This window comes from Myotis nattereri, assembly GCF_964212035.1.
Source record: "Myotis nattereri genome assembly, chromosome: 3".
Lineage (NCBI taxonomy): Eukaryota > Metazoa > Chordata > Mammalia > Chiroptera > Vespertilionidae > Myotis > Myotis nattereri.
This window is the reverse complement of record NC_138077.1, coordinates 187,326,421-187,353,491: the sequence shown is the minus strand read 5'-3', so window position 1 is coordinate 187,353,491 and position 27,071 is coordinate 187,326,421. Positions and strand designations below refer to the sequence as shown.

General features: G+C 47.6%; 1 protein-coding gene across 1 annotated transcript in view; it reads right to left on the bottom strand.

Annotated features, from left to right (window-relative positions):
- The window catches only part of CFAP57 (cilia and flagella associated protein 57), a gene marked incomplete at its 5' end in the record, with an annotated part of 55,422 nt that overhangs the window by 22,563 nt on the left and 5,788 nt on the right, over window positions 1-27,071 (bottom strand). The window contains 11 exons of the mRNA XM_081088222.1: window positions 2,109-2,299; window positions 2,907-3,000; window positions 4,195-4,350; window positions 8,045-8,206; window positions 11,167-11,340; window positions 13,467-13,679; window positions 17,558-17,671; window positions 18,736-18,901; window positions 19,668-19,807; window positions 22,760-22,912; window positions 24,751-24,958. Coding sequence (XP_080944348.1) covers window positions 2,109-2,299; window positions 2,907-3,000; window positions 4,195-4,350; window positions 8,045-8,206; window positions 11,167-11,340; window positions 13,467-13,679; window positions 17,558-17,671; window positions 18,736-18,901; window positions 19,668-19,807; window positions 22,760-22,912; window positions 24,751-24,958 — 1,771 coding nt within the window. The remainder of the gene's footprint in view (window positions 1-2,108; window positions 2,300-2,906; window positions 3,001-4,194; window positions 4,351-8,044; window positions 8,207-11,166; window positions 11,341-13,466; window positions 13,680-17,557; window positions 17,672-18,735; window positions 18,902-19,667; window positions 19,808-22,759; window positions 22,913-24,750; window positions 24,959-27,071) is intronic.

Genomic DNA, 27,071 nt, shown 5'->3' with positions numbered 1-27,071 from the left:
GCACACTGCAGGTTTGCAGAAAAAACCTGAGTGAATGAGTGAACCTTTAATTCTGCCCCCCCAGATCCTAATCCAGTCAACCCTGATCTTTCACCTCCCACATGGTTCTCGAATCCATCCACTTCCCTTTATGCCTCCACCACTGCCCAAGCCACTTGCCTGGATTGCTGTCTCGGCCTCCTGACCAGACTCCCATCTGCAGTCATGCCTCCCTCCCGCCTGTTCCCACTCTCTGCTCACAGGGAGCTTTCTAACTCACACGCCTGATCATGCTACCTCCCACTTGAAAGCCTTCCATGGCTCACCTTGTCCTCACAATAGAGTCCAGACTCTTGAGGTGGGTCTACAAGACTGCGTGAGTTACAGCACCAGCTCACCTCTCAGCCTCAGCTGGCACTCCAGCCCCAAGCTCTTGCCAGAGTAACCTAACTTCAGTTCCCCCAAACACGCATGTCCCTCAGCTGCTGGGCTTGGCACACACTGTCCCTGTTTTCAGCCCTCTTCCCGCGACTCACTCCTAGCTCTCGGCTCAGCTATCATTTCTTGCCACTCGGCCATCACTCGGTTATATGGGAATGGCCTGTTTGACGGCACCCTCCACTGGAATGGGAGCTCCTCAATGGCAGGACCACACCTCTCCGCTCACCCCTGTGAACACCCAGCACAGCCTCGGGTCCATCATTGGTGCTGAGTGAGTGAAAGCCCGAGAGCTCAGATGCTGGGACAAGCAGCTCTGCCAGGTGGAGTTCAGCAAGTGGCTAGGGCGTGACTCCTCTTTGCTCACTGCCACCAAGTGGTGGAAATTTCCAATTATATCAGAATCAATTGCTTTCCTCCCAGGCCGATCGATCCTGGCACTCCCTCTCCCAGGCTGCATGTGCCACCCCTGGACTGTGTGTTTCCAGGGTTGAGAGAGACAAGATGATTTGAAAACTGGGCCCAATGGCCTCCTGAGAAAGGCTTCTTTTTGCCCACCGCACGTTACCACACCCCTGCCAGACAGGAGTCTGGCCAGGCCAGCTCTGCCTGAAGCCTTCCGTGGCCCACAAACACCTGCTCTTTTTCTGGTAGATGTTGCTAAGGCATAAAAGCAGCCCAGCCAGGTTAGTTAAGATGGCGTGCCAGGTGGAGGCTCCCTAGGAAAGTTCTGATTTGAAATCTTATTGACGCAAAAGAAGAAATGCATTATGGTCAGTGTGGGAGGTGCTAGGAGGAAGGCCAGCCTCTCTTCCCTCTGGGTGGATTCAATATCCCTAGAGGCAGAGCTCTGACTCGTTTTCTTCAAAAATGACTCCATACCTCATGACTCTCCTGCCCCCCACTCTCAGCACACCACCTGCCGTTTCATGCCAAAAGGAGGCCATCTGGCCTCTCACGATTTTCTCTTCATCTTGGGAAACGAGGTATTTTGGCAAAACCCACACTGCCTGGGCATCTATCCCTTCGCTCTACCTGGGTGGCCTTTGCTCCTGCGTTTCCCTGGCTCCTGGTCATGCTAACTTACATTCCTCCTGGATCGCATGAGCTCCTGCAATCCTTCCCTGACCTCCCAGGCCAGCGTGGTCCACCGGTGCCCTTCGTCTGCGTGCACACCTTCATGAGTGGCCGTGAATGTGACCGCCTCCCTCACCCAGCTGAGAACCAGGCCCCAGGTTTTATTTTCTTGGTCACCCAGCACTCAGGCTGCTAAACCAACAAGACACTATTGGTCTTTGCTAAACCAGCGGAGGAATGACTTCATTTTGTGAGACAAAAGTTATTAGGGGCTTCCCCATCATTCAGGGCCCTTGTTCCTCTCCAGGTTCTCTAAGCTTCTTCTAGAAAGGTCTCCCCAGTTCTTAAGGCTTGAGGGTACAGCTAAGATAGAACGCTAGGCATGCACTTAGTCTATCCAAGGAATTTTAGTCTCAAAACCAGAGCACCTCCCAGCTCAGTGAGTCCCCTGGTCTACAAACAAACGTCTGAAACGGAGGTCGAAGGGCACACGCGCTGAAAGGAAGTTGGGGGAGGAGGTGAGGCGAGGCTTCCCACAGCTCTCGGGTTGTTCAGAGGTCGGGCCTGCAGGCCATACTGTGGGAGGGAGGCACAGCCTGGCGTCCTGCGAGTACCTCTTCCAGGAGGCCGGTTTTCTCCTGTAGTTTGGCCTCGTAGAACTCGGTCAGCTCCTCCAGGGCCTGGCTCTTGGTCTCATCGTTATCCCGAAGCTGTTTTTCATACTCCTCCTGCATCCTTTGGGACTTGAGCTGCAATTCCTGGTACTTCTCATATTCTAGAAGCAACTTCTGGTTGTTGCAACATTCTGAAGAGAAGCAAGGAAGGTGTTCAAGGTGAGACAGTGGCACCAACCTCAGGGACACCTAGGAACCTTGGGTGCTTTCCACCCGCTTCCAGCACCAGCTAGAGCATCTGCCTCCAAAGCCAAGACTCAGAGCCTGTCTTCCTCTCCTGCCCACAGTCCCATCATCTCATCAGGCAGCCTCCTCTTTGCTGCCTAGGCAGCAAGGTTTTGAAGAAAGTGCCGATGGGGTGCTTGGGGGTTCAGGGCTAAGAAGAAATGCCTATCTATTTTGAGTGTGCAAAATAGACAGTAGTATCCGCATTTTTCAGAGGAGTAACTGAGGCCCAGGGAGGTTGGGTGACTCCCCAGAGCTCCCAGCAAGTACACGGTGAGTCTGGGACAGTAGCTCAGGCTCCAAACCTGCACGTTTCCGTACTCCCTACTGGCTTGTGTTTAATCTGTGCTTAATGAGTGAGTAAAATACACAGGAGTAAAAACCATGGTGAGTTCCAGGGGATAAAGGCAGCCTGTTTATAGACAAAGCCTCACCATCCACGACTTCTGCCGGGTCTGGGGACTCTCAGACATCTGCTCCCTTCTGCCCACGTGGCCTCCACTGTGGACTCACCCAGGTCCTGCAGTTCCCGGGTTTGTTTGTCCAGGAGGTCATCCATGCGTTCACGATGAAATACATCCTGCTTGTCTTTTTCTGTTCTTAAAACCTAAAACACAGGTCACATGTTCTCGTTTCTACACATCTGCTGAAAGCACTGCCGAGGTGAGAACACATTTTACAAGTGACATCCACCTTCACCCACAAACATTTCCCAAGCCCGTGTGTTGTTCCAAGCACTGTTCTCTGGGCAGCGACCAAGCTACCACTTTTCATTTACATTACATTCTGCTCTGAAAGTTCTATACTTTCACTATTTATATGCTTCTACTAAGCGGGTCTTAATAATGAGGTCAGTTTTGGACATGCAGCAAATGCATTTTGGGGTGAAAAAAGTAAGGACTCGGTGGAGTTCTCTGTTGTCAGCACATTTTTAAATAAAATCCTTGGATATGTGAATGTGTCAGCATCTAAGGAAGTGTTTCCTTTCACAGAGCAGGAAGCTCCTCACAGGCAGGGGAGGGGCCATCTCCAGGACCGAAGTTTGTGCTTAGCTTATGGAGGGCACCAAATCAGTGTGCTGACTAAGTGAATGAAATTATTAAATCAACAGTCAGGTTTGTGGGTTGTGTGTGTGTGTGTGTGTGTGTGTGTGTGTGTGTGTTTTAGCCAAACTGTGTGATCCACAGAGATAACATAAAATAACAAATATCCCTTGAGCTAAAAATAGGGGGTTTTGGATGAAAGGCCAGGCAGATTAGTGCAGAACAAAGAAATGATTCTGAGAGAGTCCTGGATCAAATCTAACCAGAGGAAGACCGTTTAGACTAATTTTATTTAACTACTGACAATCCGGAGATCAATACTCTGCTAGCTTTTTCCTTTCTATGCTTACTTTTTCTTGTGACCTTTTAATTTTATTTTAAAATAAGTTTCTCTTGATCATAAAGGTAATATATTCTCATTGAGGAGAATTTGAAAATTACATAAAAGTATAAAGAACATTTAAATTACCCATAATTCCAATTTCCAGAGATAATCACACTGTTAACTATTTTCTTAAAAAATTGTTCCATGTGTATTTATTTTATTTAATACTATTCACTATAGAGTTTTATATTTTGCTTTTTTTTTCACTTAGCACTTTGTCGTAATCTTTTCTCATGTTATCAGCTATGCTTTCAGATCACCCATTGTCATGGATCTTATTGCATGAGCATATACCAGTTCCATCTTGAGTACATGGGAGTGAAAAGAAGACTTCTTGATATTTGTGGTTGCTGGTTTTGTCTCTCAAACAGACCTGGTTTTTCGTTTTCAAGGACTCCATTTCCTGGATGAACTTGTCGGTCAGCTCCTTAATCTTCTCGGAATAGTTCATATCCTTTAGTCGCAATTGATACTCATTCTCCATTTTTAATTCTTCCACACGAGTCTTCAGCTCCAACATGACCTGAGCCTTTGGGAGAAGGACACAGAATCAAGAACACTGACAGTGAGAGTGACTCGGACTGTTTACACCTGTGGCCCTGAGCTCTCTGAGACCAGCACCTCTGTTTAGCCTCAAACTCATGTGTCTCAACTAGAACTTGCCATCATCCCCCACAAGACACACAGACTAAAGACTAGGAGGCATATGAGCTTCTTCCTCTACCCTCACAACATGCATTCAGTGAGCCTGGCTGTGTGACAGGCATCATGCTAATAATCATCTCCTGCAAACATCAATAAATGGCACCTGCTCAGTGAGGTCTATGTGGACCACAGCATTTTATCCTGCTACTCTCCCCTTCTCATTCCCAGCACACATGACCACCCTTCCCCCCAACTCTGCCCTACTTTTAATTATTTCTTTACATCTTGGCACTTTCTAATATATACTTTATCATTTTATTGTCTTTGTCTTCTTCCCCCACTAGAATTTAAGTTCCAAGAAGTCTGAGGTATTTGTTGGCCTTGTACGCTGATATAGCCCAAGTACCTAGAACAGTGTCCAACACCTAGCAGGCATCCGAAAACATTTGTTGAGCCATGATTCCTGCCCCCATGGAACTTACAGTCAGAGAATACACATAGCATTATGAATTGTGATAGGCGCCCAAAGCTGGGCGGTTCCGAGGACTATTCATTTGTCCCTCTCAGGGTCTGTGATGCTTTTGCCTGGCCTCACTGTTATTACTTTAATTTAGGTCTTAAGTCTTTCCAGCTTCCTGGTTCCTATGTCTAATGTCTTCTTCTTCCAATCCACAGTCTTCACCACTGCCAAGTTTGATAAAATACTGTACTACACACCCCCTCACTTAAAAAAAGAGTTAATGTTGATGACAGAGGAGGTGAGAACACAGGTGTGTGCACCCCCATTCATCTCTTCTGGTCTGTCTCCCCTACTTCCTGGCCAGTGGACTAGTGTGAATCTGGCACACAGGAAGTGCTGAGAGAAGAGATGAACACAAGTTGCATGTGCAAAGTCAGGAAGGTAAGAGCGAGGATGCCTGGTCAGGGCACTGCATGTGATTTGGTGAGGTAGGAGGCCGAGGGTGAGAGAGGAGGCTGAGACTGGGCCAGACCATCAAGGTTCCTGAAAGCCATGCTAAGAAATTTTGATTTTACCTACAGGGCTTCCGAAGGCCCTCATCTAACCTGATTAAGCTGACTTTGGCCTTAAAAAGACCTCTCTGATGGCAGCGTGCAGCACGGGCTAGATGAGAGGACTGAAGGCAGGGGTACGGCACAAGCCTGTGGGGGATGGGGGAGGCTTGATTAGAGATGGGGTAGGGGGAGCAGAGAGTGATGGAAAGATTCGAGAGAGATTTTAGGTTACGTGGGCCTGACTGGGTGTGGGTGAAGGTGTGAAGAGGCGAGGGGACTGGGGATGAAGACTGTTTCTCTGGCTAGACTGTTTCCTGAGGGTGCATTTGGCCTGTCTTGCTTCACTGCTTCATCCTCAGAGCCTGGCACAGGACCACAACATCGTCAGCACTAAATCAATATTTATCAAGTGAATAAATGACCCCGGGGATCTGCCTTGGACTAGTGGACTACATTTATTGTGGGGGTGATCGGGTATGTGACATGAAGTACTTGCTCATCATCCTTCCTTGGTCCCTTCTCTATGCTGCTGCAGAGTAGTCTCTCCAAGACACAAATCTATCAAGTCCATCCGTGGGTCCTTAGGAACACTGTCCAAAGTCTAAACCATGGTATAAAAGGCCCCCCATGATCTCTCTGCAGCATCTGCACCCTCCCTCCCACACTCCCTCCCTTCTCCAGTGCCACCCCCCCCCCAAGATGCCCCCTTCTCCCCCCGCCCCCTCCCAAGCCAGGAGAATCTTCCCCAGAGCAACCCTCTGTCATCCCTCTGCACACACTTATTCCTCCGTGTTAAGATCCTTCCCCATTTGTTCTGGAAGGCTCCATCCAAGGCTCACTTCCTCTGGTACCGCCTGGCCTGGGTCAGGGTCCCCTCCCTTGTGCCCCCACAGCATTGTGCCTTCATAACGCCCATTACACCCTTAATTCCCTTTTTAAATTTCACCTATACTTCCTCCCAGGCTATAAGCCAAAGGGCCCTCTATGCCCTTCATTTCTGTGGTCCTCGGCCTTAGCGCAGTGTCTGGTACACAGCAGACTCCTCTGTAAGCACCAGCGGCATGACCGAATAAGTGAATGGCTGAATGAGTGGGTAAATCGTGGCCCGAGAGTGACACAGAACATAAAGCAAGCAAGCAGGCTGGGAAGTCTGGGAGTGTGACTTTTAAAGGCCAGGAGGAGGAAGAGCCAGGGCGGAGCAGTCAGAGAGGCTCACAAGGAATAATAAGCACGTGGTCCCGTGGACGCGGGGAGAGAAGGGCGTTTCGGGATGAGCAGTGCACACACCAGTCATTTCCCAGCTGCGGGAGGGGGCAGGCGGCAGCCCAGACACCTCAGGCTTTCGGTGCAGGCTGGTGTCTCCTATTGAGTCTCTTCCCTACCCTCGGGGAGGAAGAGAGAAGAAAACAGAGAAGGAAGAGGAGACCTATTTGCCTGCCTGCAGTAGGTCAGACCCCAACTCCCAAAGGCTCTCCCCCTCCTCCCCTCCCACTGTGCCTTTCCTGCAGAAAGTTCCAGGGAGCTCTAGGAGGGACCCCCAGAGAACGCGAGGGTCCCATCATCCTGCTCTGGGGCCATTTCGGCATTGCTGGTCTGATGGCTTTACTTGTCTCCACCCCTCATTTGACGGCAAGTCTCCTGAGCACAGGGTCATGCCTGTGTCACACAGGCCTCCCCGGCACCTAGTGAACAGTAAGTACTTGGTAACTGCACTTCGGGTTCCGGGTGAACAGTACCGAGTGCAGAGTCTTCCCATCCGCCCCGAGCCTCTTGGCATCCATTCAGCTGCTCCCGTAGGGAGTGAGGCACAGCTATGCCCTCGGAGCCCTCAGAACACATCTGCATGCAGTTTTCGCATGAACAGCAGGGAAGGCCCTTTGGGATAAAGAGAATGGACTCTAGACTAAATCCGGATCAGAACTCTGGTCCTGCAACCTATTAGCTCAGTGACTGTGGACACATCACTCAACCTCTCTGAAACCATTTCCTGAAACACGGGAGAATTACAGTAGTATCTTCTTCATGGATCCGAGTGAGTTTTAAATGAGAGAATGCTTATCATTAGCACAGTGCCTGGTGTGTGGCAAACCTAAAAAAATGTTGGTTACTGGCTATTACTTTTATTGTTTTAAGAGGAATGGGTTTCAGGAATGTTTTATAAATACCTCCTTTTTTTTTTTAAAGAAGTTATTAAGTTTCACAGATACAATTGGGATATTCAGTGTGTCAGTTCAGTTTTATCAGTATTTACTGATTGTCTTCCATGGGCTAGAAACTGTTGGTCACGCAAGAGAAATGTTTGTCGTAGTTCCCGCCTTTAACGAGTAGGGAGAGAAAAGCCAGTGCACAGCATAAGATGGCCACGCAGGGCAATGACAGGCAGGTGCGGCGGGAACAGGCCAAGGGCCAGTGAGGAGGGCAGCATGGCCATGTGGGCAGAGAACGTGCAGTGGGCTCTGGGCACAGGTGCAGCCAGGCTGTAGAGGGCCTCGAATGCCAGCCCAGGAGTCTGGACACAATCTGTAAGGAATTTCCACATCCTCTTCATCAGATCCAATTCTTACCTTCTCTTCCATGTCTGTTTTAGTCACAAGCACCTCTTCGGCAAAGCCCACCTCCCTCTCTCGCTTGATTCCCCGACCATCCTTATCAAAGACCTTCCAGGTGAACAGGCAGCCATCCTCGGAGGCCGTCAGCAGGAATTGGTCATCGAAGGTGAGCAACATCTGAGAAAAAGCCCAGGAAGAGGAGGCTCTCTGAGGCCCTGGGTGACAGGACTGGCTATTGTGCAAGCCCCCCCTACCCCCATGCAGGCCCAGGCACAGCTCATGGGGAGGAAGACGCAATGCTGGGTAAGGATGAAACAGGAGCCCTCACGGGTTCCTGGTAATTAATAAAAGAAGCAAGACTAGGTCTCTGCAGATTTGGAATTTTAAGAGTCAGTTATTATCTAGACTGTACAAAGAACTCTCAAAACTCAACAGTAAAAAGCCCAAACAGTCCAACTAGAAAGTGGACAAAAGATATGGAGACATTTCACAGAAGAGAATGTACAGATGGCAAATAAGGACACAAAAAGGTGTTCAACAGGGTCAGCCATTAGGGAACTGCAAATTAAGACCAGGATGAGCTAGCACCACACATCCATTAGAACAGCTAAACTACAAATAGTGACACCACCGAACGCTGGCCGTGATGTGGAGAAACTGACTCTCTTGTGCACTGCTGGTGGCTGACAGGCTCTTAAAAAATGAAACAAATATTTACAGTATGATCCAGCAATGGTGCTCCTGGGCATTCATCCCAGAGAAATGAAAACTTAGGCCCACACAAAAGCTTGTACATAATTGTTCATACAACACTATTTGTAATAGCCCAAAACCGGGAGAAATAAAAATATCCTACAATAGATGATGGTTGGGAAAACTATGGTAGAGCCCTACCATGGAACGCCACTAGGCGGGGAGAAGGAATAAACTATTGAGACATGAAATACCTTAGCAGTGGTTCTCAACCTTCCTAATGCCGCGACCCCTTAATACAGTTCCTCATGTTGTGGTGACCCCCAACCATAAAATTATTTTCGTTGCTACTTCATAACTATAATTTTGCTACTGTTATGAATCGTAATGTAAATATCTGATATGCAGGGTGTATTTTCATTGTTCGCGACCCACAGGTTGAGAACCGCTGCCTTAGAGGGATCTCGAGGACATTAGGCTGAGAGGGAAAAGCCACTCTCAGAAGGTCACATACGTGTGATTCCATTTATGTAACATTCCAAGATGACAAAATGTTAGAAATGGAAAACAAATGAGTGGCTGTCAAGGACTAGGGCTGGGGGTGGGACGGCGCTGGGGGTGACTATAAAAGGGCAGCATGAGGGAGCTCTTTGTGATGGGGGCATAGTTCTGTGTCTTGATTGCAGTGGTGGGTACATAGATCTATGCATGAGATAAAACGACAGAGACTTACACACACATATTGTCCCAATGTCAACTTTCTGGTTTGGTATGGTACTATAGTCAGTTTAGGTGTAACTACTAGGGGAAACTGGGTGAAGGGTACACAGGACCTCTATGCTATCTTTAAAATTTCCTGTGAATCTTTTATTATTTCAAAATGAAACACACACACACACACACACACACACACACACACAAAAGAGCCAACTATGAAAATATCTTCCCACAATCAGTAGTATGTGTCAAAAAACCTTAAAGATGGCCATGCTCTCGCCCTCAGGAATTCTCTGTCTAGGGACTTCGCCTCAGGAAATAATCAGAGATACCCTTGGAAATCTGTAGACTAGGACACTCATTAGAGTTTATAAGGTAACTCAAATACCCAGTTATAAGAGAAGAGTTAAATAAGTTATCACATGAAAGAATATCTGTGTAGCACTAAAATCATGCTGTTGAGGACAATTTAATTACTGAATATAATAGCATTGAGTTTTTAAAAAAGGTTACAAAAGAGTGTACATATAGTATAAACTCAATTTTTGTAAAACACACACACTATATACATAAAGAGTAGACATTTCAAATGCACCCAATTATTAATGATATTATTATGAGGATTTTTATTTCTAAAATAAACATGCATTGCTTTTATAATCAGAAAACAAAACATCTTATCCATAAAACTGAGTAGATCTGAAGAGAAGGTGGGAGGGACTATGTCATAGGAATCTGCTTTGGAACAAGAACTGGCTCAATACAGGAATGTTCCAGCTTATAATGAAAAATCCTTTCCTACTAATTAAGAACAGTGGCTACAGGCAAGCCAATAGGATTTGGGACCTAGTGAAAAGCCTCAGGTGTTGCTGTTGTTCAATCTGGAGTAAGAGGGGGGTCGGGGGAGGAGCTACACATTCTCCCAGTGCCTGTTCTTCAGAACTCCATGGAAATTGAAGCGCTGCTGTTTTAGAAGGGAGAATGGAGGGACAATTTACAAATGTGTGCTCATGTTGTTACCCCCAGGAAGGTCTCAGGATGGGGGAGGGCTCATCTCCTGGGCTATGACTCCTTTTAGTCCAGGGCACTTCTGTGGAGGAGGTGGAGAGCTGTGATCAGCCAACACTCAGAGCTGGGAGGAAGGAATGCACTGGCGGGGGAGAGGAGGTCTGGGTGAGGCACCTCCAGCATCTCTCAAATGGCCCTTTATTATCTATAATATTGTGGTGAACCATCTGTGCATAAATCTTTAGGTGCATCCAATTATTTCCTAGGATAAATTTCTTTTTATTTAATTTTTATTTTTTAAAAATATTTTATTGATTTTTACAGAGAGAAAGGGAGAGGGATAGAAAGTTAGAAACATCGATGAGAGAGAAACATCGATCAGCCACTTCCTGCACATTCCCCACTGGGTATGTGCCCCCAACCAAGGTACATGCCCTTGACCGGAACCGAACCTGGGACCCTTGAGTCCGCAGGCCAACGCTCTATCCACTGAGCCAAACCAGTTAGGGCTCCTAGGATAAATTTCTGTGATTAGGTGAAACAAAGAATATTAATAGCCAATAAATGTCTATTGAAGGGATGGCTGGATGAATAAGTAAGGGGACAGAAAAGACACTGCGGGGTTGATGGGATGAAGAAGGTATGTGGGGACAGGATCAAATGTATCTACTGACTGCTGGTTCTGGGACTGGGCCCCTGAAGAGAGGGGACTCTCTCACCTTGGTGATAGGACCGCCATGGGCCTGGTAATCATTGAACTCTTTCGGCAAAGGCAGAGGGTACTTCATTGCACGTATGGTTCCCATTGAGGTTCCCACAAATATCATGCGGCCCGAGTGAGAGATAACAATGGCTGTGTAGACGACATCAAATGCTGATATCTCCCGAAGGACCTGGAGAAGACAGCTCTGCTCAGTGTGAGGGGTGAGCCATGTCCCCAGGTTCCCCAGTCATTCTCTTCCTCTCCTCTAATAGCAATGTTAGAGCAAGTTCTGTATTTAAAAAATATGTCTCTGCCCGTCCAGTATGGCGCAGTGGTTGAGCCTTGACCCATGAACCAGGAGGTCAAGTTTCGATTCCTGGTCAGGGCACGTGTCCGGGTTATGGGCTCAATCCCCAGTAGGGGGCATGCAGGAGGCAGCCGATCAATGATTCTCATCATTGATGTTTCTGTCTCTCTCTCCTTCTCCCTCCCTCTCTATGAAACCAATAAAAACATATTTTTTAAAAATGTGTCACCCTAGTCGATTTGGCTCAGTGCCTAGAGCATCGGCCTGCGGACCAAATGGTCCCAGGTTTGATTCCCGTCAAGGGCATGTACCTGGGTTGCAGGTTCCTCCCTGGCCAGGGCCCTGGTCAGGACGCGTGCAGGAGGCAACCAATTGATGTGTTTCTCTCACATTGCTGTTTCTCTCTGCTTTTCCCTCTCTTTTCCACTCTCTCTAAAAATCAATGAAAAAAATATCAAGTGAGGATTTAAAAAAAAAGAGGGGGGGTCTCCTATTTCTGACAGCATCTGCAAATGTGCTCAGCACATAAAAGGCACAAACTAAATATTTCTTGGCTGCTTGATTGATATAAACAGTTCTAAAAGTTAGGAATAACACTAATAAAGGGAACATTTCAAACAGCACCTACTAGGTGCCAAGCATCATTCTATGGCTTTTGTATGTTGTAACTCATTAAATCCTCACCAACCCCCCCCCCCTCCCTTTTTTAAAAAAAATATATTTTATTGATTTTTTACAGAGAGGAAGGGAGAGGGACAGAGAGTTAGAAACATCGATGAGAGAGAAACATCGATCAGCTGCCTCCTGCACACTCCCTACTGGGGATGTGCCCACAACCAAGGCACATGCCCCCGACCGGAATTGAACCTGGGACCCTTGAGTCCGCAGGCTGACGCTCTATCCACTGAGCCAAACCGATCAGGGCACAAAACCCCTTTGATGGAGTAACTGTTATCCCTGAAATAGAGTCACAGAAATGGTAGGTTATTTGCCTCAACTCACCCACCTAGAAAGTAGCATTGGGCTCCTTGGCTGCTATATTACCATGCACCCCAAATGCAGAACAGGATGTGGATCATAAATCCATTCAGCAAGCATTCATTCATGTCCATTCCATAAACAAAGCTATACTATCAAGGGACTCATTCCTGCACATATTAAATCACCTCCACACCCACCCACCCACCCACGTGCCTACCCACCAGACATTGATCGGATGCTTGCGGTGGGCCATGCAGTGGGTGCTGGCTGGTCGGCATATCAAGAAGGGAGAACCATGGCTCTGCCCTCCCAGAGCTTTGTTCTGGTGCCGCACTGAGAAAGCCACCACAGAACCAGGACTAAGCTACCTGGGCACAGTGGTGAGACACCCTGCTCCAAGCTGTTTTGGTCCTGGGGAAACCTGCCTTGGGTCAGTTTGCTGCTGAGGTATCTCTGTCCTTCCCCAGATATCAGGACCCGGAGAGTGATGAGCACCAAAGGAAAGCGAGAGAAATCAATGAAGACCAGCTGCCGCTGGGCTCCTGGAGAAGGACACAGCCACATGAGGAGGTGGCGTCCTTGCTGAGCTCTTCTCTCCTCCCTCAACCACTGGGAGCTATTGCCACCATTTCGGAGTTTGGGAGTCTCAGATGAATACGGTGGCAAGCCTTGGTAACAGCAATAACTACAGTTTTGCTTCTACCCCAGGAAAGTAAGTGCAGATCTAGAGTAAGGGTGCAGGTTCGAATGCTGCTGAGCTCCCTGCCTAGAGGGCGGAGAGAAGGTCTAGGTAGTAAGCAAAATCCAAGTGAAAAAGGGCCCCACAATTTAGCCCAGTCAGGTAGGGCACTGGGCAGAAAATTCCAGAAGTAACAAGAACTGAGATGACCGAAAAGGAATGGGGAGCCAGGTGTGACTCCATGAAGAAGAGCCCCTGTTCTCACAGCCCTCTTTCTGTGGTAGCCACAGGGTTGTCCCCTGCAGGTCATGCAGCAGCCCAGCGGCCGGGCAGGGGCAGGCAGACTCACGGAAGAATCGGCGATCTCCTTGAGGGTGTGGTCAGATCCAACAGCAAAGATAATTTTGCTATCAGGGGAGACGGTTACACAGTTGTAGCTGCAGGACTTGATCACACATTCCGTCTCCCTCTTTCCTGTGGACAGATTCCATTCATACACAGCACCGTCTGTGCCACAAGAAATCAGTTTGCTGTCATCTGCATTCCACGCAATGGAACGAATCTGCAGGGGATGAAGACATGCCCAGTGAAGAGGACGCATACACGTGCACAGCCCTCACATGGCAGAGGCGCATGAACTCTTCACGTGTTCCACTAGACCAGCGGTCGGCAAACTGCGGCTCGCGAGCCACATGTGGCTCTTTGGCCCCTTGAGTGTGGCTCTTCCACAAAATACCGACTTCTGCGCACGGGCCACGAAGTTTCAATCGCACTGTACGTGCGTGCCCGCACCTGGTATTTTGTGGAAGAGCCACACTCAAGGGGCCAAAGAGCCGCATGTGGCTCGCGAGCCGCAGTTTGCCAACCACGGCACTAGACTGAGGCAGAATGTCCTTTCCTGGTACGTACCCTCCAGTCAGCACAAAACAGAATATTCATATTCTGTTTGCCAAGATGCTTGCAAAATATGGTAGATGAAATACTCCCATTTCCTTTTTACCTTACAATGGCAGGACTAAATTATAATGGTTCCTATAATGCTATAACTATTCAATTATGACTATGTTTAATAAAACACTTTTTTGGGGGGAAAATAATTATATATTCACAGGAAGTTGCAAAAATAGTAGAAAAGACCTCTCTACTCTGAAATAACAGAGTAAGTCTCTTAGCTGACCCCGCCCCCCTAAAAAAAATAAGTTAACTGTTAAAAATAATACTGTAAAGTCTCTGGAAATTGTCCTAAGGGCATATAGCAAATGAAAAACATTCATTCAAGTAAATCTACTCGGCCTCAGTAAGAACAGAAGCTGTGGCATTTGAGCCATGACCTGCTCTGCTCCAAGAATTTTGCTGGGGTCCAACCCCAGCGGGTCCAGGGGTCCCCAAAGGTGTGGACGGAGTCGGCGAAGAAGGAATGGCACGGAAACAGCGTTCAGTTGATCAGCAGCCTAGCCAGGATCTCTAGCCAAGTTCTGGTCAGGATCTCCAGCGAAGTTCTGGTTAGGATCTCCAGCCAGGTTCTGTCCAGGTTCTCCAGCCAGGTTCAGTCACCAGGTTCTAGTCAGGTTCTCTTGCCAATTTCTGTAGTCAGGTTCAGTCCAGGATCTTTTGCTATGTTCTCTCGCTAGGTTCTGTCTCTAGGTTCTGAGGCCAGTTTTTGTCCAGGATCTTTTGCCATGTTCTCTCCAGCGAAGTTCTTCTGTCTCTAGAGAACGTTCTGTGTAGGTTCTGTGCCAATTTCTGTCTCTCTCCGTTCTGTCTTCTTACATCTGTATTTATGCCAGTTGATTCCAATCCTATCAATCTCTATTTCAAAGGTTAGGGCGTTTCTTATCTCCATTCCAGGGAGTAAGGATTATGTAGCTTAAGCATGATTGTTCGTAGTTAAAGTGATTAATTACCCACCTGGCACTTAGTTAAGAGGTTTTATTCCCTCCCTAACTTCAGGGGAAAATCCCTACCTGGGGAAACAACCTTTCTCAGCGACCTTGGTTAAAACACATAGTGCCTAGAAGGTGAGCAAACATATTAAGAACAGTATGCCATAAATGCCAGGTCCCTTGAAACAGCAAGCATGGACCGGCTCCCGGCAGAATTTTACTCTCGTGCACTCTGGGCAGGTGTGGCCAAAAGATGGGGCTCCCTCCCTCCAGCTCTCAGTCTTTGGCTACGGTGTCACCCTGGGAAGGGCAGACCACTAGTGTTTCTTATCCCTACTCAGAAGCTCTATTCTAGGCAGGCAAGGCCCAGAGGACTGGTCCCCCTCCCCCCAGCCAGTCCCCACTGTTGGTGGGAGCTCTACTCCAAGTGTAGGAGGCCAAGGATAGCGAGGGTCTGCGGATGCTGGTTCCCAATCATGACGGGAGAGCTGAAAAGACCAGGGGCTTCCATCCCTCTCCCTCTGCAAGTGCCACTCGGACTGAAGGGGTCACTCCTGAAAAGCAGAGCAGGGATTCTGCCCAGGGGATGGATGGCCAGGCCATAAAACTAGAGCTCTCCAGCTCTGCTTGGGGGGACGGACTTATTTGGAGCAGAGCACAGTGTACTTTCATCTGTGTCTCCACAGTCGCTTGAAGACCCATCCCACTGCGAAGCAGCTCTCCATAACGCTTGTGTTTATAGCACTTGCATTGCTAAAGTCAATGGTGAGTTTTTAGTCTTTGCAGGACCTCTCTGACATTCCATGCCAGCGACCGCTTTATCCTTTTGGAACTAGTTTCCTGGCCTCTTTGCTACATGTCCCTGATTCCAGGTTCTCTTTGCACCTTCCTTGGAGTCTTTCTGTTCTTTTAACAATCCTTTAAATGTTGGCCATCTGTCTCCTGCCCAAGATCCTCCTCAGATTCCACACAGGCCCCTGATGATCTGATCCACTCCACCCTAGTCCCCGGAATCTTAATTTTCAGCCTTGACTTCTTTCCTGACCTCCGTACTTCCTGGACATGTCAACCATAACATGTCCAAATGGGACTTAACATCTTTTTTCTCTCTGTCTCTACTACTAAAGCCATGGTTTAGTTCCTAACTCATCCTCCACCCTCACTTCCTAGCTGGGCTCCATCATTCAACTTTCCTCCTGTCTCAGCCATCCTCAATACCATTTGCAGAATTACCTATCTGATCCCATTACGTCCTTTCTTACATCCTTTCAGTTGTTTCTCATCACCTACAGACCAATATCCAATTCCTTGGCCGGGCATATAACTCTCTATGATACAGGCAATTTCTCCAGCTCTTTCTTCTATCACTCCTCAAGTGTGCCCAATGTGCCAGCCATAGAAACCACAAGCCACCATCCTATTTTATACTCCCCTTCTATGATCTGTAACACGTCCTCGAGCCTAGAATACCTTTCTTTTTCTATTGTTTTTTCTCTCCAAATTCATCTGCTGACATCTTCTTAAGCCTTTTAATCTTTGGCCCCTCCCTTTTCTTCATGCCCCATATCCACTCTATCTTCTTTACCTATTGGTCTTCCTAAATATCTTTTAAATTCATCCACTTCTCCCTATCTGTACCACCTCCACCCTGGTCCAAAATACTATGTTCTATCGTGTAGACATCCTTATTTCTTTAAATGCATTCTTTACTCTGTAGCCAAAGTAAGCTTTTAAAATGCAAATCTGGTCATATCATTCTCTGCCCTGAGAGTCCTCAGTGATTTCGAGGAACAAGGATAAAGTATAAAAACCCTTAAATGCCTACAAGGTTCTAATCCAGTGGTTCTCAACCTTCTTAATGCCATGACCCTTTAATACAGTTCCTCATGTTGTGGTGACCCCCAACCATAAAATTATTTTCGTTGCTATGTCATAATTGTAATTTTGCTACTGTTATGAATCATAATGTAAATATCTGATATGCAGGATGTATTTTCAGTGTTACAAATTGAACATAATTAAAGCATAGTGATTAATCACAAAACAATATGTCATTATATATGTGTTTTCCAATGGTCTTAGGCGACCCCTGTGAAAGGGTCGTTCGACCCCCAAAGGGGTGGCGACCCACAGGTTGAGAACCGCTTTCTAACCTCTCCAATCTCAGCTCACCCCGTGTTTTATCCTGATACCTATGTTCCAGCCCCACAGACATTTCAGTTCCTCTGACACACGATGCACTCTCCCACCTCAGTGTCTTTGGAGCCCTATCGGCAATGACTATCCCACCTGCCCATTCCTGTAGGACCAAGCCTTTGGGAACACCAATTTCCTGCATTATGCCAATTCCTTCATTATTTCCTCTCATAACACCTCGTGTTTTCCTTTCATTGAATTTATGGCAACTAGTAATTAAATCTGTCTGTGCATCTGTTTTATTGTCTCTTCCCCCAAGTAGACAATGAGCTCCAAGAGGAAAGGAATCGCTTCTCTTTTCATCACTATTCCCCATTGGCTAGCATAATGCTGGACTCTGTGCTCCTCCACACCCACTCACCTTCCCTGTGTGTCCTTTCAGATTTGTGATGTTCTCCAGGCTTGTGGTGGTGAAAAGGTGAATCACGTTTCCATTGACTGCAGCAAACAGGTGACCTCCATTGCTAAAGGCACACTGCAAGGAAATACAGCCAGAGAGCAAGCATGAGAAAAGTGAGCCGTCTGCTTCTGTTACCGTCAAGTCCTCCTTTTCTCCAAGAGTTGAGGCTGAGTCCTAGCTGGTTTGGCTCAGTGGATAGAGTGTTGACCTTCTGACTGAAGGGTTCTGGGCTCGATTCTGGTCAAGGGCATTTACCTCAGTTGCAGGCTTGATCCCCATCCCTGCTCAGGGGGTGTGTGGGAGGCAACAAATTGATGTGTCTCTCTCACATCGATGTTTCTCTCTCTCTGTCTCTCCCCCTCCCTTCCACTCTCGCTAAAAAAATCAATGGGGGAAATTATATATATATAATTTCAGGCTGAAACCATGTGTGGAGGTGGGAATTGGGGCAAGGTACAAACATACAGTGGGGCCTTGACTTACCAGTGTCCCGACTATCAAGTTTTTTGAGATACCAGCTGTCTCTCGGCCGATTTTTTGCATTGAGTTGATAGAGTAATTTGAATTAACGAGCTCCTTAATGAGCTCGGTCTAGGAACGAATTAAACTCGTAAGTCAAGCCCCACTGTACTGAGAACTGGCTGACAACTACTCCTGTAGCTCACTGCCATGGGCATTAAGTATGAAGCTGTTTGGTTCACAGAGCAGAGCACTCATTTGTCTGTAGAAGTTTCAGAGTAGGGAAGTGATTCCTGGAACCACGTCTTGTTCCTGCAGGTCATCCCCGGGAAAGCTGATGGACTGCTTACTGCCTCTCTGCTGACTTCTGAGCTTCTCCCAGCCTCAGCCTCGCCTTCCCAGCTGTGACTCTGACTCTGTGGTAAGTCTTCCTTTCCAATGCTTTTGTATTACTCCACAATCACAGAGAGGACCTACGGCAGGTGGGTCTCACAAGGCTGGGCTCAATGAAAGATTTTGGTGAGAATAAGAAAAAGGCAACAGAGCCATATACTCAGTAAGTTTGGTGGGAGAAGAACTGGATTATTTTCTTTTTAAAGCCACTAAAGTTTTCTAAGACACCTTTTGGTCCCACCTCCCTCGAGTGTGTTAGTTGATATTTCAGCCCTGGCAGTTCTTACCTCTTTGCATCCTCTGATAGAATATTCTTTGAATGAACGTATATCGTCAATGAGTAGGTTCATGAGGCGTAGTTTGTCAGCAAACCCTACTACAATGAAGTGACCAGACGGGTGAAGGCTGATTGTATAGGCCTCTTCCTGGTATTCCTTGTAGAGTTCCAGAGTGCTGTGAGGAAGGTCAATTACTGCCTTATCAGTCTAGCCTGCTAAATCCCTCGAGCCCTCCCCTGGTATGTATTTTTATCACAGCATTTGAGACACTTTGTTGCTTGCAATGATTGCTTTCCCTCTTTTCTAGAGTTTGGTTATTTGAAGATAGGAGCAATGAGTATGGCAAGTAGGGAGACTGGTCAGGGGGTTATCTAGTGATGCTGAATGTGCAGCTCCATTTAGATTTCCCAAATCAGAAGAATTTCACATTTTATCTTTCAGCAGCCCCAGCAACTGCGCACAAGAACAAAGAAATTATAGTGTGGGGCCAATCTAGGTCACAGGTTCTCAGGGAAGCTATGCCAGGAGGCAAAAAATATCACTAGGGAGTTGAGGGGGGTTTCAGGCAACGAGGACAGAAAAAAGGATAAATAACAGTCTGGCGAGCTCTCTGACGTCAAAAGCAGATCTACTGGGAGTAATGGGGTAGGAGAGCTGGAAGGACATAGGAGGTCATGGAATAAGGTGAGATACCAGAGTCCCTAGAGCCTAGCACAGTGTCTGGCATGGAGCAAGCATTTAATAAAGCACAAAGTAATTTTCTAGCTCATATAAGAGTGAAAAGAGAAGGCAGTTGACTGACTTGACTTAAAAAAAATTTTTTTTTCCCAACTGAAAGCTTCTAAGTAATTAAAATTTAAAACTCTCTAAAATAACTCACATGAAAAATTTAACAATCCAAATCCTGCATATTAAAGTAACAGAGCCTTTGCATTCCTTACTTTGACTCATAATTCCAGATGCGTATGGATCGGTCCAGAGAACAGGTGGCAATGAGGGGTTTGCGGATGCAAGTAGCCAGACCGGTGATGGATGCTGAGTGTAATGGGTACATCAGGTACTCAAAGTGGGCAGGCTCCCCCTGGAGAAATCATAGAGAATGAGATCTGGCAAAGTGAGCAAAAGGCTGGCTGTGCATTTCAGCTTTCATACGATCTAAGGACATTGGCAGGCTGGGAACCAATCATGTTAATACTATGCATATTTTCCTAAGCCTATATTATTTTAAAACATTATTCCAATGGCAATAAAATATTTTATTCCAAGAATATACCAGAATTTTTAATTCAGCCATTCCTCTACGGTGGGGACATTTAAGTGGTCTCCAATTTTCCTTACTTGGGAATAATTAGACTAATTTCCTTGCAGGTAAGTCTGTGGACCTCTGATTATTTCCTCAGATGCTGCCGCATTAAGCTTTGTTATTGTAACCAAGTGCCTGGCAGTCAGCTTTGATTGTTGAGGCATCTGTTTGAAAACCTCATCTTGAAGAAACATATTGCCAGCTCTATAAGCCCAGCAAAACAGCCAGATAAGGAACCAAGCCGCCCCTTCTTTCAGAAAACCCTCGATAACGGAGATAACTGATGGCTTCAGGGATACTGCTTCTCTCCTGCATGCCCTAATTCCCACGCTTAGACTGTCAATTAGGCACTAAAGAATGAACCTGAACAACCCTAGACACCCCACCCTTGTGCCCTACTAAAGGCAGAGAGCCCCAGGTCTGTGTTCTCTCTCCATCTGTGACCTCTCTGTGAGGCCCCTGGGCACATGCTGTGTACCCACCAAGACCTGCTCCTCCAAGTTCCCTGATGGTTTTTGTTGGAGTGCATCCTACAATCATAAGAACCACAAAGGCCAGTCCAGCTACAACACTGGCCCCGGTGGGGCAAACATGTGGGCCTGGGCCAGTGCTTGGGGCCTTCCTAGCTGATAGCATGACTATCAATAGGCTGGGACTGACACAACGGACACAGTCCTAGAATGGAATGCAGAGAAACATGGTAGGGATGATTTTAAGAATCTTGATAAGTACTGCCAAATTTCTCCCCAGGGAGGCCAGTTACTCTACCTCCAGCAGCAATGAGACTTGGGTGAATGACTTTAAATTAAAATGTATCCTATTACACTGCTTGTATAGGTTCCAGATGTCTGCCATCAGAGGCATTTTACCTGGGACACCTGCATGAGGAGTGATGATTGGGAAATATAATGAGGTGTACATATTTTGGGTCTGTTCACAGGACAAAGCAAAAGCTGAGATGCGAGTTCCTTCACATTCTGCATCATCCATCCTTTTCTACTGCCTCAGAGAAAGAGGTACTGTGCTGGGGAGGGGGGCAGGCACCCATTCTTCTCCATCTGTTACCCCTTCTTTCTCTAGTACCTTCAAACGTTTGCTTCTATTAGCTTTGTTCTCTGAAGGATGAGCAAGAACTAATATGGGGAAGAGAGGCGGGAAGAGTGTTCCAGGCAGACAGGACAGTATTTGCACAAGCCTCTTGGCAGGAAGGAACATGCAGATTCATGGTGATGGGAAAGGTCAGCCTTATTAGGTGGAATGATGGGTTGGGCTGGGGCAGCCAAGTTTGGTCTCCTCAAGTGCACAGGGAGGCCACTGAGGGGTCACAGCTGTGATGACAGTGGTGGTGGAGGAGGTTGTATGTTGCAATGACCAGATATGGGTTTTGAAAAGACCACTTTAGCATCAAAATGGAGTATAACTCAGGGGCAGGAAGGTAGAGTGTATGCAGAGGCACAGGCAGAAGACTTTTACAGTGGAGGAGAGAGAATGGGAATGCTCCCCTCCTCGAAGAGCCAACTTCTCTGGCCTAGTTCTTTCCTCCCCATGCAGACTTCCTTCTCAGAGGCCCTGCCCCCTGGAGGGAGAGAGGATCTGCAATGAGCTCACCCCTCCAGACAGAGAAAGTGAACAAATTGGAGATCCGGCCATCAAATTAGTCCTTTTTGAGTGAATCAGTTCCCCCAGGTGAAATGATAAAAATAGTTTCTAAATCTGCAGGTTAAAAACAGCGCTGGATTCATGGTACCACGAGTGTAGGCGGCCAGAAAGACCCCACCTGAGAGCACTGGGCAGACAGCATTATCTCCTTTACTTACTTCTTATGAAAACAACCTGTGTCCATTGATGGACAGACGAATAAAGAAGAGGTGGCATATACATACAACAGACTACTACTCAGCTATAAAAAAGGTGAAATCCTGCCATTTGCCACAACACGGATGGACCTGGAGGGTATCGCGCTAAGTAAAGTAAATCAGGTGGGTGCCCTCATGGGAAAAGATAAATACCATATGACTTCACTTGTATGTGGAATATTAAAAACCAACTAACAAGCAAAAAGCAAAAACAAGCTCATAGAGGCAGATGACAGATTGGTGGTTGGGGTGAAGAGGGGCAGGAGGGCAGAATGGGGAAAAGGGTTCAATTATATGGTGATGGATGGAAACTAGACTTTTGGTGGTAAGCATGATGTAGTATGTACAAATGTCAAATTATAATGTTAGACACCTGAAATTTATATATATTACCTCAAAAAAGAAAAAAGAAAAAGAGGCTATGTCTTACAACCTCCTGCTGAAAATACGTGGGAAGTGATGCCCAGAGAGGTTTAATCCAAATAAATTTATCCAAAGTCACATAGTAACTTTTAAGTAGTAGTTCCTAAACTTTCAAAAACTCACTTGATGTGTGATACTTTCAAAATGCTCTACTGGATAGCACCTTTAAAAAAACTGAGCTATAACTGACATATAACATTGCATTCTTTTGGGATATACAACATGATTTGATATATGGGCCTGTTAGCTTTTAAATACACTTAGATCTCGCTTACCTTAAAAACAAAACAATTCTCTCTCTTCAGCCTCATCTCTACACCTCATTCTATGAGGCCAGTATTACCCTGAGACCAAAAGCAGACAAAGGCATCAAGAAAAAAACTAGAGACCAATTCTGCTACGAAGACAGATGAGAAAAGTCTGGACAGAAACGTTGCTGGGAGGGACTTGCCTTGCTGATCTCCGTCAGGGACATGGTGATGCTGTAGAGCTGGTTCTTGCTGGTGCTGACAAGCAGGGTTTCCTCTGAGGGGCTGAAGCACAGGCAGAGGATGTCCTGTTTGTCAGACTGACTCGGGTCGTTGCTCTGCGGGTCCACAGGAATCTGCCCACGACACCAGACGGCTATCAGTGACGTGCCCGCATCACCGGCGGGTTCCCTCCGGTGTAATGAACTAGGACTCCCAGACCAGCATGGCTCCAATCCCCCTCAGAGGTGGGGGAGGGAGGGCTTGAGTTGCCTCTGTTTCTGTGGGTTTCGTATTCACCTTGAAGTGATTAGTGGCTGAATAATAAGACAATGGCACACGTAGAAATGATCGATCTGCACCTGCCCAGCTGAGATCTCCTCTGAAAACAAGTGTCAGTCGAACTCCCACTCACTCCCACTCTTGAATTCACTTGGGACAGGTTGTGTACCCCAGGGCAGGCGGCCACCTGCACCGAGGATACCAGCGTGCGCTTCAGGGCGGCAGAGGGGAAGGTGACAGCCCTTCTTCCATGTGGGTAGGTGCCAGGGCAGAGAAAAGAGAAGGGCTCACACAGCTCCTGCCAGCAGTCCCTGAGGGGGCCTGTACTTCCCAGGTAGGCATTATAAAATTACATTTCCTTTTCCCTGCTATTGCTTTTCTTCTATGAACAACCAGGCTTCTTGAAAGGTTGGCCTACACATACCATCTCCTCTTCCTTATCATTTGATAAATAAAATTTCCTTCCACTGTCCTCCTACGCATTAGAAATGTCCTTATCACCAAAGCCAGATGCTCCGTCCTCATCCTCTTGACTTTTCTAGAGCCTGCAGCTGTGATGGCGGCACCACCTCCCTGGGGTCCAGGACACCGGGCCCTCCTGCTTCCCTCCCTCTGCCTGGAGTTCTTCACATAGGCAACTGCCCCTGCTCCACAGGACAGCGAAGGCTCTGGAAGCCCCTGACCTGCGCTGCGCTGGGCTGGGCGGCCACTGATATTCCCTCAATGTGCCCACGGCACCTGACAGTTCCCTCCGCTGTCACATCTGTGTGCCACTCCCTGCTGTGTAGGGTAGAATGGGAGCCGCAGGCCTAGGGCCTTGTGTGTGCTGCCCCACTGCTGTCTCCCACAAAACTGAAGACGCACAGATTCTGCTGGACTCAGATGCTCATCTTAAGCAGCAGAGTCACGTCTGACTCGCTCACTGTGTGTTTAGCGGCTTCCTGTCCTGGGCCCCGCAGCCGCCCCCCCCCCCCCCCCCCCGCCCCGCAGGCAGAGCGCTGCCCTGGAGCCTGTGCTCCTCCACTCAGGAACCGGCTGTCCGGCACGCTCCTCGGCTGGAGCTCTTTCACCAGCACGGGCTCTCACCTTTTCCCTTCAAGTGAGGCCAGTCCCTCTCCACTGGGGAACACAAGGTACCCCAAGCACACCGCCCGCTCCCTGTCCGTGGTGCCTTTGCTAATTTGTTCCTTCCGCCTGGAATTCCTAATCTGTTTCTTTCTGTCAAGTGCTACCCATCCTCTGAGGTCTTTCTTCAACAATTACAATCAAACACCCAGAAGCCTTCCTGGTTCTTCCCGAACTAGATATGCTCTCTCTTCAAAACAGTGTGTATCGTTTATGCCACACACATTTACTAAATGCTCACGGTGTGCGTGGTAGTACACCGGACATTAAATATCAATATTAAATATCAATATGTATCATCGTAATACAATTTCTCATGGGAGCACTAAGCTTCAAAGAGAAATAGAATTTGCCAAAGTTCTCTCCCAGGATTGAAATCCAGATCATCCCAATTCTAAACCCCAATTCTGTCCAGCCCATCCTAAAACTTCCTTAGGACAAACTGCTCAAATCCCCCTTGCTGCTCAGTGCTACACCCCTTCTCCCCATCAGACTCCTTGTCCGTGCTCTGCTGCTGGAGAACAAATGTCAGGAGGACCCCAGTTTTGCTTATTCCTTCTCTCCTTACCCGGATTTCTCTGCTCTCATGATAAAAATCCTTGTCTTCCATCTTCTCAAACAGTAGAACGCGCCCTGGCCCAGCAGAACAGGCAAATCCCTTTGAGTAGGCTGCAATGGCAAACACCTGGGGCATGGACTGCTGGCTGTGGCTATCAGTCTCCAAGATCTGTTCAAAGGAAGGGACTGGGGAACTGAGTGTTGGAAATTCGATCAAGCTAGAAAAAGAAAACAGCATGTAAAGTTTACAGAGACAATCCCCAGGGGAGGAATTCTGCTAGGGATGAGAAAGAAGGGCTGCCCTTGGGTGTGGGAGGAAACCACCCAGTGTGAACCCCTTTCCCATTGCCAAAACACTACCCTTCGCCCTGGGAATGCCACACAAACTCCAAAGGAAGACTGGAAAGTTACACATTTATTTGGTAGTCTCACAACCCTGTGTGGTCACTACTACTATTGTCATTATCCTATATAATAAAAGCCTAATATGCAAATCAACTGAATGGCAGAATGACCAGTCACTATGATGTGCACTGGCCACCAGGGGGCAGACACTAAACACGGGAGCTGCCCCCAGCTCACAGGCCCCAGGTCAAACAAGGCGGGTGCCAGTGGGCCCCCTCCCCTCAATTGCCCTGCTGGTCACCCCACTGAGAAAGGTGACCGGCAGCAGTTGCGGGGTGATGGGGGGTTGGGGGGTGGAGGGGTGGGGCTGGCTGGTGAACAGGTGGGGCCAGCAAGTGGGTGGCGCCAGGCCAGCCAAGGTGGGTGCCAGTGGGGGTCCCTCAAATCACCCCGCCAGTCACTCCACAGATTGGCTCTGATTGCGGGCCAGGCCTAGGGACCCTACCTATGCACGAATTTCATGCACCGGGCCTCTAGTTAGTAGTATTATTAATATCCTCATTTAGGTGTTTAGAAAAAAGTGGCTCAAGGGATTGAGTTTTCTAAAATCACACACTTAGTAAGTAGAAGAGTTGAGATTTGTATCAAGGTATCCATTTCCTCCTTCCCTCTCTCTCTACTCTTCTCATTCATTCATCCAATAACTGGAGGCCCGATGCATGAAATTTGTGCAAGGGGCTCGGCTCTCGCAGCTGCGGTGGCTTGCATCAGCCCTTACAGCCATGGCGGCTTGCCTCAGCCTTCAAAGCTCCGGCTTCGTCTGGAAGGTCGTCTGGCTGTCCAGTCTATATAATGGTGTTATATGGTGGTAACAACTCTGTGAAATAATCCTATATAATAAAGAGCTAATATGCTAATTAGACCAAACAGCCGAACGACCATCTGGACGACCTTCCAGATGAAGTTGGGGCTGCGAGGGCTGGCCAGGGCTGTGAGGGGCTGCAAGGGCCAAGCCCCTTGCATAAATTTTGTGCATCAGGCCTCTAGTGGTAAATAAGATTGATATATCTTATTTACCTTTAGAAGGTTATAGTCTAGAGCAGTGGTCGCCAACCAGTGGTCCGCAGACCACTGGTGGTCCATGAGGTCTCAAAGGTTGGCGACCGATGTTCTAGAGCACATGTGATAGGACTGTTAGGGAGTAGCTCAGTAGGATGGGAACAGCCAGTCAACAGGTAGCAAGGATTTTCTGAATACAGTTATAGGGAAGGTGCACTGACCAGAGATATACAGAGGCTAAGCCCTCCCAGCTAAGAGCTGAAGAACGAGCAACAGTACGTCACATACGTGTATGTATCCATGGGAGTGGGGGTGTGAAGGGGGGCAGGGGAACTACACATTACCAAGCTCAGAAGCAAGAGCATGCATGAGGCATGCATCGTCTGTAGAGGGCAGAGCCAGTGCTCTAGAAGTAAAGAAGGGACAGAGTAGCAGACATGTGGACCACGTTCATAAGTTTGGACCCACTGAAGGATTGTGAACTCAGCAAACTGGAGGGCATGGCAACTTATTAGGAAGCTCTTAAGCAAATCACAACAGAAGAGACATCATTGGCAGGAATGGTGAAAATGGTGGACTGAAAGTTATTGAGGAAGAAGGAGCTATAGTATGCCATTGTTGGGAGCCATTAGAGATATTGGCTTAGACAAAGCCATCTTAAGAATTATAAGTTTCTGGTTCTTTCAGAAACTCCTAATTACCAGAAACTACGTGTGTCCTGCGATTTGGCCAGCAGCTAAAGATAACCATCCTATTCCCTGAAGCAACTACCGCCACATCGGAGCCTGCTACAACCCTGCTGATAAGCTAATAGACCCCTTTACCCACCCTCTGTCCCTAAAACAGTATATATCCTGCCGCTGTGAGAATAAAGTTTGAGGCTTGATCAGGATCTTGTCTTGCCTCCATTTCTTCGCGTCTCCTATC